The 12,759-nt window shown below is 40.0% G+C and overlaps 1 protein-coding gene across 4 annotated transcripts in view; it reads left to right on the top strand.

Annotated features, from left to right (window-relative positions):
• The window catches only part of DCC (DCC netrin 1 receptor), a 1,226,177-nt gene that overhangs the window by 423,845 nt on the left and 789,573 nt on the right, over positions 1 to 12,759 (top strand). For all 4 annotated transcript variants that reach the window (XM_070452514.1, XM_070452512.1, XM_070452511.1 and 1 more), the window contains exon 2: positions 12,229 to 12,549. In XM_070452514.1, the coding sequence (XP_070308615.1) occupies positions 12,229 to 12,549 (321 nt within the window). The remainder of the gene's footprint in view (positions 1 to 12,228; positions 12,550 to 12,759) is intronic.

The raw sequence follows: 12,759 nt of genomic DNA, 5'->3' as shown, positions 1-12,759 counted from the left end.
GGATGATCTCACTGACTCAATGGACATGAGTTTGAGCAAGCTCCAGGAGAAGGTGAGGGACAGGGAAGTCTGGCATGCTGCAGTCCATAGGTTCACAAAGAACTGGATATGACTGAGTGACTAAACAACAAAGAGGTAGAATAAAGAGCTATCACTTCTAAGAGCTGGACCTGTCACTGGTATTCAATGAGACTTTATATCTCTCCACATTTTGTAAAATGAGAACCTGATGAGAATTAATGTTCATTATTTAATTAAGATTTATAGCTGGTTCTAATATATTATTGGGCATTCTAGTATATTGGAAATCAAGTGAACTGAGCCCCTTTTAATGTAATGGTTACAGCTCCTAGAGAAATCTCTGCCCTTTGTTTTGTTTGGTGTCTGTAGTAGGACTTGACCAGCAAAGGATTTACAAATGATTCAGCCTTGAGAACTTTCCAGATTTCTTCTGACAGTGACATTCCAGACATTCGGATATGCATGTTTGAAAGTATAGATATGGCTGGGTCACTCATTCTTTGGCCATCGTTTGGGCACAGAGTGCCTTCAATGCTGGTCCCCTCCTGCTAGTTTGCTGGGTCTGAGATAACAACCATTGTAACTAATAACTTGTGCAAGACACACATCCATGAAAAATAGGCAGATATATTTCTTCATCTTTCAGTTTCTTTTAGTTGAAGGACACCTGTATAGTTTCTTCATCCTTGAAGTTCATGTGGATCATGCATGTGTTGTATATAGAGAGAGTTCAGGCTTCCCATTATGGCTTTGATCCTTTGAAGAAACGTCATCCATGCTCTGCAAGTCACCTCCCATAGAATCTAAATCACCTTTGAATAAAACAAATTGTTTGTGATGGTCCTTTTTTAAAGGCTGACCTCCTGAGAGGTTTAAGGCTAACTAACTCTCTGTTCCAATGTTGATGTTTCTCTTATCATTGTGGGTTTTCTTTCTTGATGTGCTTCATGAACTCAGCAAGGAAAGATTTTCTTTCTGCTGATAACAAGATACACAGTTGATAGCCTGACAGAAAAGAATGGTATCATTTTAATTTAAAAAAAAAAGCAAAACAAAACACTGTTTGGCCTTCATGTTGACAAAATTGGACACTTGTAACACAAAATGTTTTACCAGTATGGCTCCCTGCATTAGACTTGATGCCACACTGTCAGCCATGAGCTTTGCTGAATTCTTAAGGGTTTCCCTGGACCTTCCGGACCTTTGTGGAATTCATCCTTCAGATTTGTAACAGCAGTTTCCACACGATGAATCCTTTCATTTCTCATGAATCGTAATAAAGCAGCCTATGCTTTGTTGGCAGAGTGATCTCTGCAGTCTTTTATCTTCAGGAAAAAAGATCAGACTCTCTCTCTATTTTACGGATAATGAGGTGGGTTGTTGGTCTCTTGGCACCTTCAGTAACTCCGCTTCTTTGTGCTCTCATATAAGTCTGTGATTAAACTGATCACTGTGTGATTATAGCAAATCTCTTCGTATAACAAAAATTTCCCCTAAATTTGAGGGTGATTTTTTTGTAAGTAGCAAAATTGACTCATAGACTTTTATAAGATGAGAGCTGAAGACACCTACAGGTTATCTGGTCCAACTCCTTGTTTCATTGTTGATTCCCAAGGATGTAGCCCACACTCAGAGGGGCTTGTGAGGGACAATGTTAGGCAAACTGCTCAGGTCTCCTGACCCCTTGTCCTGAGGGCTTTGTTTTGCAACAGCACACCTCTTTTGCTTATAAACTACACAAATTGCTCTACCGATCTGCCCTGGACTCTTTTCTGTCTTCAACAATCCATAGCTAATCCCCCAGCAGCTCCACTGATTCTACCTTTAAAAACAGGTCTTGAATCTGACCATTGCTTTTCAAGTCACAGCAACTCATGTGGACTGCAGAGCTAGCCTCCCAACTGGTTTCCCTTCTTCTTCCAGTGACCCCTGTCCTCACCACAGCAACCAAGAGGAGTCTTTTCCAAGATATCTCAGCCTCAGCACTACCAGTGTTTTGGACGGGCTGCTTCTCTCTTGTGAAGGGTGGCTCTGGGCACTGTGGCGTGGGCAGCAGCTCTCCTGGTCTCTTGTCACTGCATGCAAGTACCACCCTTCCCAGCTGGTACAACCAGAAGTGTCTCCAGCCTCCTAGCTGGGGGCGTGGAGAGGACGGGGTGGGAATATTCTGTATTCAGAACTGCTATTTTATAATATAAATTGGACCCTTTCACTCTCTTGACCAAAACTCTCCACTAGGTCTCCATCTTTGTCATTGTTAAAGCAAAGTTCTTTTGCTGATGAACCAGGTCTTACTTATCTCCCTGTGACCTCTTGGCTTTGTCTCCCTGCAGATTTCTTCCCCTAGATACCTAATCTTCATCTGCCATGGACTGAACACTGTGACCACCACCTGCACCCTGCCACTCCCTCCTACCCCTAAATACATATGTTGAAGCCCTAACTCCCAGTGTATATTTAGAAGTAGAGTCTTTGGGAGGTAATTACTTTTAGATGGAATCATGAGGATGGGGATGTCATGATGGGATTAGAGTCCTTATATGAAGAGGAAGAGAGGCTAGAATATAATCTTTTTACCCTTTATATTATTACAGGCCTATAGATAAAATAGCAGATTACTATGAATCAAAAATGAATAATTTCTTAGAAGGAAATGTATATAACTTTCAATAGTGGCTATCACCAGGTAGACAGGGTTAGGAGCTAGTAGTATGATATTCGGTTTTATATTTGTATGTTCTTATTTGTGTATGTAAATATGGGCAACTTGATTAAGAATAAATTTCTGAGAATTGATTAGTCTCTTAACAATACATAGCATTCCAGTGCTTGTCCACTTTTCACTGCCTTCTGGATTGAGAGAGATATTCCTATGCACTGTGTATCCATTGCTTGCTACCTTTTCTAAATATGCTGAATAACCTTTCTCAGTGTTCCAGTTGACAGTTGTTCATTCTAAAAAAAGCAGTGCATCCCCCGATTGATGAAAAACACAAGGGAGAAGAAAACTAGCTTACATTTTACCAAAATGAGAGCGGTATTAAGGTTCAAATCCAGGGCAGATTAAACAGCACATCAAAGTTTCTCTTTTTAGTGTTCATTTTGCATGAGGCCTTGAGAATGATAACCTCAAAGTCAGATGGTGTTACCTGTTGAGCTGAAAAATAATCCTATTACAATTTTCCCAGTATCACACAGAAAAATCAAGCTGTGGTTTAGAGATTTAGCTCCTGAAGCAGCAAAGGGCTGAGAAAGCTACTCCTTCACTTTCACTTGGCCCTTATCATTTTTCTTTACCATTAGATTTAGCCAGAGGACACTCAGTTGCCTGGGGTACACACTCCTTGCTCTGTGGAAGCCCTCAGATCTCTTGGCAAAGCCTCTACAGTTTTGGGGAAGATGCCATGTGTTCAGAAGGTCTGATGGGGAGCCTCTGTGTGGGATCACTAAGAAAGTTCTGCGGGGTTAGTTGCTTCTTGAACTTTACATTCTGTATTTGTATATCTGAATTTTGTTCCCTGACTTCTAAAGGGAAGGGGGAAAAAAAAAGAAGGATCACTGTGTTAAGAACAAATCGAGTTCAACAACCTTTCTTTGTGTATATTTGGTGATGTTGGACTATGTCAGCAAGTGTCCTGACACTAAAATCACTTTTTCTGATTCAATCATGGTAGCTTTCTAAGAGTTCACTCTTCTCTGTACCTATGTCAGAACAGAGAAGGGATAGTATGAATCCACATACTATTTCCCCACTTATGTTATGGTTTCAAGGAAGTTAATTTCATGGGGGATAAAATTAACAGGATGCCCAGTTAAGTTTGAAATTTGAACAAACAACAAATAATGTTTTACTGTAAGTATGTCCTGTGCAGTATTTATTTAATTCAAGCATCTGTTGTCTGAAACATGTAAATGTGTGTGTGCATGCTCAGTCATGTCTGACTCTTTGTGACCTCATGGGCTGTAGCCCACCAGGCTCCTCTGTCCACGGGATTCTCCAGGCAAGAAACATGGAGTAGGTTGCCATTTCCTCCTTAAGGGATCTTTCTGACCCAGAGATCAAACCCGCATCTCCTGAATCTCCTTGCATTAGCAGGTAAATTCTTTACCATTGAGCTATCTGGGAGCTCAGCTGGTAAAGAATCTGCCTACAACGCAGGAGACCCTGGTTCAATTCCTGGATCAGGAAGATTCCCTGGAGAAGGGATAGGTTACCCACTCCAAGTATTCTTGGGCTTCCCTGGTGGCTTAGATGGTAAGGAATCTGCCTCAATGCAGGAGATCTGGGTTCGATCCCTAGGTTGGAAAGATCCCCTGGAGGAGGGCATGGCAACCCACACCAACATTCTTGCCGGGAGAATCTCCATGGACAGAGGAACCAGGCAGGCTACAGTCCATGGGGTCACAAAGAGTCAGATATGATTGGGCAACTAAGCATACAGAGCTAGCTGGGAAGCCTGAAACATGTGTGTACTAAAATGTTATTTGTTGTTTACATGAAATTCAAGTGTAACTGATGTCCTTACTTTTATTTGCTAAATCTGAGACTCTAATGGGTGAGAAACTTGAACTATCCTTTAAAATTTTTCATTTTCATCCATTGCTTCTTACATTTTAGTGATATGTAATAAATCCCATAGTAAAATGTACTGTGTTTCTTCCTATGAATCTTCTTGTGCCTTATTTAAATTCAGAAATTTTGTTCAGTCACTAAATTGTGTCCAACTTTTTGTGACCCCCATAGACTCCAGCACACCAAGCTATCTGGTCCTTCACTATCTCCTAGACTTTGCCCAAACTCACGTCCATTGAGTCAGTGTTGCCATCCAACCATCTCATCCTCTGTTGCCCTGCTCCCTTCTCCTCCTGCCTTCAATCTTTCCCAGCATCAGGTCTTTTCCAGTGAGTAGGCTCTTTGCATCAGGTGCCCGAAGTATTGGAGCTTCCGCTTCAGCATCAGTCCTTCCAATGAATATTCAGGGTTGATTTTCTTTAGGATTGACTGGTTTAATCTCCTTGCTGTCCAAGGGACTCTCAAGAGTCTTCTCCAGCACCACAATTTAAAAGCATCAATTCTTTGGTGCTTAGCCTTCTTTATGATCCAACTCTCACATCTGTATAAATTCCATAAAACCTAATTCATTTCTGGTTTCCATTTGTTAGTAATACAAACTTGAAGTCGATTGGCTTGAACATAGTCTCTAGGAAGGGCAGGAATGCAAACGATCTTTTAAAGATTTGACCATATCTTCTAACAAGTATTTTGACCATTTATCTTATCAAAGTAGAAAAAAGCACTGATACTTCACAGAAGTCCCAGTGGTCATTTGTTCTGGTGCTTTGGTGACATAGGCTTTCTCTCCCTGGACTGGCTAATGTTTAACATTTTGCATTAATATGAAGCACATGAAGTGTACCTTCAGGCTGTAGTAGATGCTAGTGTGGTTTTGACCTTCTAGAGACTAAGCAGGACTGAGGGGCAGGTCAACCAGGCAAGCGTTTAAGGTTCCACTATTGTAAAAGGCTATAATTACACTGTGGAGCTAAAATGTAATGAAGGAATGTAATTTGATAAAGAATACTATATTTATTAAAACTTCTTTTGCAACAGGATTGTAGCTATTACAGTGTTTAAAAAAATCTTTTGACAGTTCTGTGTGTGAACAATCAAGAATATTCCAAAAGAGCATTCTAAATCTTCAATTGATTGTGATAAAATTTTTACTTTGCATAATGCGAGTATGGCCATTTGGGGTTCTGATAACAATACAGGAAACATGAGGTGTTGTTCCAAATAGCCCTACTTCTTGACCTTTTCCTTACTGAATTCCAGCCTTTTAAAATAAACATGCAACAGATATTAATACGTGTTGAAATGGTATTCAATGATTTGCCTTCCTGGACCATCGCTGTAACTTCATTTCTCTACTCATCATCGATGATATTGCAGAAGTTCCCCAAATATGCAAAATTATAACAAGATAGCCCCCCAAAAATACAAGGGTCCCCAACTATAGTTCAGTTTCGGAGAAGAAGTTCTCAAGCTTTAGTGAATGTGAGCATTTCCTGGAAGGCTAATTAAAGCTCACACTGTTGAGTCTCTGCCCTGCAGTTGCTGACCAATCAGGTGTGTCTAGGGTGTGGACTCAGATTGTGCTTTTTAACAAGTTCCCAGGGGGTGGGCACTTTTTCAGGTCTGGGGACCTTAGTTTAAGAACCACTGTGTCAGAATTTATAGTCTAATATCCTAAACCAGTAATGTTCACGTTAATTAGGGTACCTGTTAATTCATGGTTTTCTTTTGTTTTGTTTTTTAAATCCCCTCTTCCATCACAGTCTCATAGGCATTACAGGCTTCCACTGGGACTGACACCAGAGTGGCAATTGCATATGTAAGTGATGTTTGATCAATTGAAAACGGATTATATTCCATCATCCATAGAATAGTTTTAATTTCTTTCAGTGGAGGTATCTATCTTAACATAAAACAAACAGATGCAGTAGAATTTATTTCTAAGAAGAGATAATAATGTTAAGATTTGGGGGTCGTTTACATGAATTTAGGGATCCACAGAACCTCCAGGCATTCCAATGTGAAAGTTTTCATCACTTGGAAGATAAAATTATGCATAGCAAGTTCTATGGGGATTTGTATGGCATTTTCTAATCTTAAAATCTTTTTAGGAGCTTCTTTTTACTTCCATGCTATTTTTCATAAATTTAAGTTTTAGCTCTTATTGCTTTCACCAGAAACTCTTACACATTGGACTTGGAAAGAAGTTTTTGACTCCATAGGGAATTATTTTTCATACTTAACAATGTTTGATATTGTAGATGAAATGTCATACCTTAAAAATCCATTCTAAGTTAGTCTGCCTCTGTGACTGGTCTTTGAAATTAACAAGAAATTGATAAGGAGAGCAAGCACAGAGGGACTTAACCTTACAGAAACATTTTTACTACTACTTGCTTGATCATTTTGGTCAGTTTCTAAAACACATTAAGGATCTTTTCTATCTCGAGATGCTCAATTAATATAAACCTAGAATATCCCTACCAGTGTTATCTCTGATGTTTGTTGTGTTTGACATCAGTTTTGAAGCAATAGTTGCTCGGCCCTGTCTACACTTTGTGATCCCATGGACTGTGGCCTGCCAGGCTCCTCTGTCTACTAAATTCTCCAGGCAAGAATACTGGAGTGGGTTGCCATTGCCTTCTCCAGGAGATCTTCCTGACCCAGGGGTCGAACTCAGCTCTCCCGCATTGCAGGCAGATTCTCTACCATCTGAACCAACCAAAGGGGAAGAAGCCCACTTAAGAGTGAACCTTCCTTTATGTCTTCATTAGGAAAACACTGAAGGTTTTGCTCTGTTGGTATCTTCTCAAAAGAAGAAGAAGAAAAAGAATAATATCCAACAACAATATGACACTCTGTTACTTTTTCTCAGACTGACACAAATAAGAAACAGTACCAGTTAGTTAAGTGCATATATGGCTCTTGGCCTAAATGCTACCTAAGGAAGATTTAGGCATCTTCCCAAAATAGAATTTGGAGGGAAGGAGGGCTGGAACCTCATTTATTCTTATCATGAACTCTGGTATCAGTCTCTGGAGTCCAAGTTTCTTAGGGGATGGACTTTTGGTATTCTCAAGTATATCTCTCCAAATATAATTTCCTTACATAATTTTACAGCAGGCCCAAAGGATTGCTTATTTTATGAAGCAAGGCTGGAAAATCTTACTGCTTGATGGTTCAGTAGAATGACCACTGGCATATTAAAGAGAAAACCAAAACACAGCAAAGAAACTTCTCTAGTTCGCTTTCTTCTGGATGAAATTACTACCATTGTTATTCTACTGTAAAAGCTTCTGTAGAATTGTAAAGTGGGTAGCTTTATTCTGATTCTTTTAAAAGCATTTGCTTTCTGGTTATCTCTTCCACCCCTTTCCTGGGGGATCTCTGCGCTGTGCTTAGTCGCTCAGTCATGTCCAACTCTGTGATCCCGTGGACTGCAGCCTGCCAGGCTCCTCTGTCCATGGGGATTCTCCAGGCGAGAATACTGGAGTGGGTTGTCATGCCGTCCTCCAGGGGATCTTCCCAAACCAGAGATTGAACTGGGTCTCCTGCATCACGGGCGGATTCTTTACCATCTGAGCCACCAGGGAAGCCCAGGAATACTGGAGTGGGTAACTTGACCCTTTTCCAGACGATCTTCCTGACCCAGGAATTGAACTGGGGTCTCCTGCATTGTAGGCAGATTCTTCACTAGCTGAGCTACCGGGGAAGCCTACCCTCATCAAACTCTGCCCCAAGTCCTGCCACAGCTCTTTGCACGACAACTTCCATATGTTCTTTCTACTTATTTGTTTTCTTCAGTTTTAATATTTTTCTTTCTCTGTTTCTGCTTTAAATCAATGTAGTTGAATTCACATTGATTTCTAGATAAAACAATTGGATAAAATTATTCCATAAGATAAGAGAGGGTTAAAAGTGAAAATGTTAATTGTTTAGTCATGTGTTGACTCTCAGCGACTCCAAGGACTGTAGCCCACCAGGCTCCTCTGTTCATGGAATTCTCCAGGCAAGAACACTGGAGAGGGTAGCCGTTCCTTTCTCCAGGGAATCTTCCCAACCCAGGGATTGAACCAGGGTCTCTTATATTACAGGCAGATTCTTTATCATCTGAGCCACCAGGGAAGCCCATAAGGAATGATAACTGGTAGGCAAATCCCCCCGAGAGGAACTAGTATTCTGTGAGAAGAGGGAGGAGGGTAGCTTAGATTGAATTCAGTGTAATTATCAGTGAGCCATTTCCTGAGTCTGTGTAAGGAGATGGAGACAGCTTGTGCCTAACATGGGCCGAAACTTTGAAACCAGGATCATTGAAAACAAACCTATTATTTCTCAATAGATTATATTTTCTTGGACCATGTCCATCTTTTCTAAAAATGAAGGAACTAATGCAATTTGCTTAAAGCAGTGAGACACCTTTATCCCAGACTCAGATGTTCAAAATGCGATTGTTACAAGGAGCACAAAAGCTCAAATTGCCAGCCAACTGCAGGGGTAACTGTATTGAAGAAAAAGTTAATCTTTATTTAACTTTCCTAAACTATGTACTCAAGCACTGAAAACTGTCATAATCTCCGTGTTTCAGATGAAGTAGATTATTTATTTGTGATAATGGGCACATATGCTCATTAACATGCTGTCATAAACAGCTGCATTAAATTCATTATGTGTTCTGTGACATAAATAAGGTGTTCAGCATGAGGTTGTTGTTTAAAATATAGGCCCCGGGAAGAACAAAAAAGCAATAAATGCTTTTTAATATCGTTGCCTGGTCTTGAATTCTAAATTTATTTCTGCTTTATTAATGCTACTTGTATGGAAATTGCAGGTATTACTCTAGTGAAATATCTTGACATTTGAGGGCATTAGAACTTCTTTCTACTTTCTCATCCTTGGTGTATCTCTCACTTTCTGTTCCCTGTTGACAACTCAGTATGCTTAGAGCCGTGTTCATTTGATGAATATCTTCGACCCATCTTACTTCTGAAAGTTTCCAAACTGGATATTGACTTTAAAGATCATCTAGTTCAACACCCTCATTTCATAGAAGGAACTGAGCTTCTGAAGACTTAAAAGACTTGTTTGAGCCACACATCTTTAAATAATAAAGCCAGGACCAAGGATTAAATATCCAGACTCCTCTTGTAGTATACCAATGCTTTCCACTAGAGGAATGGGCAGTGATAATTATGTTGGTACCACTAAAACAGTCTAGGGCAGGATGATTGTATTGGACAGTGAGGGGAGCAGGCTGTACCTTTGGGGATATTTTTGCCATTATAATTTATGGTTGACACAATGCTCACTATTATCTTACAATTTATATTCATCTGAGCAAACTTGTAGCTGCTTTCTTTGGGTTCATGACCTAGTTGGCTGAAATGAGTGTATGACAATGAATGATGGGCAAATTTTGACAGAAGAAGTAAAGTAACAGACTTATTTTGACTGTGAGGTTCAGAAAAAAATTGGTTTGTAGGAGCATGGCAGATAACACCATGGAGACGCAGTAAGAAGTTGTTCAGCTTTATCTTCACTGAAAAATGAAGGATACAAAGCTGACTATGTCTGCCCATTGGGGCTAGTATGGGTCCGTCCTTTATCAAAATATTGATTATAAGGGATTTAGATGCCTGCTTTTTATTTTTTTCCCCCATTTATTTTTATTAGTTGGAGGCTAATTACTTTGCAATATTGTAGTGGTTTTTGCCATACAATGACATGAATCAACCATGGATTTACATGTGTTCCCCATCCCGATCCCCCCTCCCACCTCCTTCCCCACCCCATCCCTCTGGGTCTTCCCAGTGTACCAGGCCCGAGCACCTGTCTCATGCATCCAACCTGGGCTTTTGATCTGTTTCACCCTTGGTAATATACATGTTTCAATGCTGTTCTCTCAAAACGATGCCTGCTTTTTAAATGATTAAAAAACTGAAACATTTTCACAAAGTACAACAAAAATTGTTCTCATCACAGAAAAATTAAGGAAGCTAATGCTTATTGTCCTGGGGAGAATGAAACTAAAACATAACTTAGAGGAGGTGATGTTTTTAAAGAAATTAAATGCTTCCTCCAAAGAACAAGGAGCTCTTCTTACAAAGATGTGTTCTCTCTGCATTGTTACACAATGTAATTCAAGAGCAAAATGGGATTAAATGGAAGCAAGAAAACTTAGTTAAGACTCTAAGGATGATTCAATATTAAAACAAGATACCTAGGGATATTGTAGAATCTATAGTCCCAGAGATCATTGAAAATGAAATAGAAAGTAATTGAACTTGAGTGATTTAGGAACACACCTTTCAGAGCAAAGGGTGAGCCCCAGTGACCTCCTAAGACCTTGTCCACATCTTTGATTCAACAACCAAATATTTTGCTAAATGCTGTGTTACCAGTCCTGGAAAGAATGCACTTAAACTAACTACTTGTTTTACCACCTATAGATTATTAAACAGCCTTCTCTTCTGTCTCTTGATTTCTTATATTCATGTATGTTTATGAAAAAAATAATTCTAACTTTAATATTCACCTAGTCTTCCTGGCTTGTGAGCAACATTTGGATGGAAGTTACGATAGATCAGCGATTTGTGACTTTAGGTGGTAGCTTTATTGTGTCTTGCTTCTGCAAGTGGGATTTCTTACCTATTTAAAACTCACCTGAGCTTTGTTTTAAATAATTTTTCACACCCTGTTTGGGGTTTATTTTTCTGTTATAGTTATTAATGGAATACCATGTCTGAATGGATTTTTTAAAATTTAATGGATGGTATAATCAGAATACAGATATAGAAATACCCTCAAATCTTAGCTGCCCCATCACTAACCATTACTGCTCTAAGATATCTAGTTTGATTTGGAAATTTTATTAATCTCTTCTAAATTTTCAAGTATTTATTGATATGTGATGATAGACTTGCCTGCTGCTGCTGCTGCTGCTATGTCGCATCAATTGTGTCTGACTTTGTGCGACCCCATAGACGGCAGCCCACCAGGCTCCCCTGTCCCTGGGATTCTCCAGGCAGAAACATTGGAGTGGGTTGCCATTTCCTTCTCCAGTGCATGAAAGTGAAAAGTGAAACTGAAGTTGCTCAGTTGTATCTGACTCTTCAGGACCCCATGGACTGCAGCCCACCAGGCTCCTCTGTCCATAGGATTTTCCAGGCAAGAGTACTGGAGTGGGGTGCCATTGTCTTCTCTGATAGCCTTGCCTAGATTTCTATAAATTCTTAATTTTTCATATTTTTACTTTGGGGACCAATAGTTTCATTAATTGTGGTTATCTCAGTTGGACACTTTTTCCCTCCTTTAATACAAAATCCTTAATTTTATTTACTTTTTAAGTCTTTATTAAATTTGTTACAATATTGCTTTTGCTTCATGTTTTGTTTTTTTGTCCCCAAAGCATGTGGGATCTTAGTTGCCTGAGCAGAGAGTGAACCGGTAACCTCCTGCATTGGAAAGTGAAGGTTTAGTTACTGGATCAAGAATGAAGTCCCCCTTTGTTTTTAGTTTCACGTATTCTTACACGTTTTTCAAAGACCGATTGTTTGAAAAGAGTTTTGTGAAGGCCAGGGCTTGCCTCGTGAGATCTTTTAGAAGTGAACGTGTTTCTCTGTGCTTTCCCATTCCAGCTTTCCAGATCAAGTCCTTCACATCCCTGCGCTTCCGGTCCGAGCCCTCTGATGCCGTCACCATGCGCGGAGGGAATGTCCTCCTGAACTGCTCTGCCGAGTCTGACCGGGGCGTCCCCGTCATCAAGTGGAAGAAAGATGGCATCCACCTCGCCTTGGGAATGGACGAAAGGAAGCAGCAACTTCCAAATGGGTCTCTGTTAATCCAAAACATACTTCACTCCAGGCACCACAAGCCAGACGAGGGGCTTTACCAATGCGAGGCGTCTTTAGGGGACGCTGGGTCAATTGTTAGCCGCACAGCAAGAGTTGCGGTAGCAGGTAAGTTGGTATTCCCTTTTTTCCCCCTTCCTTGTGCATCTCTTCTTTTTACTCCCGCTTTTTGAGATTGAAATGATTAATCTTTGCGGAAACAATGTATATTTTTAAGAAAAAGGAAAAAATAATGTAAAAACATGTATGCTTATTGTTTCATAGTCTTGGTTGACTTTTTCTCTGAATTAACTTGGAAAATAGTAGAAGAATATCAGG

This window comes from Odocoileus virginianus, chromosome 22, assembly GCF_023699985.2.
Source record: "Odocoileus virginianus isolate 20LAN1187 ecotype Illinois chromosome 22, Ovbor_1.2, whole genome shotgun sequence".
Taxonomy (NCBI): domain Eukaryota; kingdom Metazoa; phylum Chordata; class Mammalia; order Artiodactyla; family Cervidae; genus Odocoileus; species Odocoileus virginianus.
The sequence above is the reverse complement of the archived record's forward strand: the minus strand, read 5'-3'. Positions and strand labels throughout refer to the sequence as shown.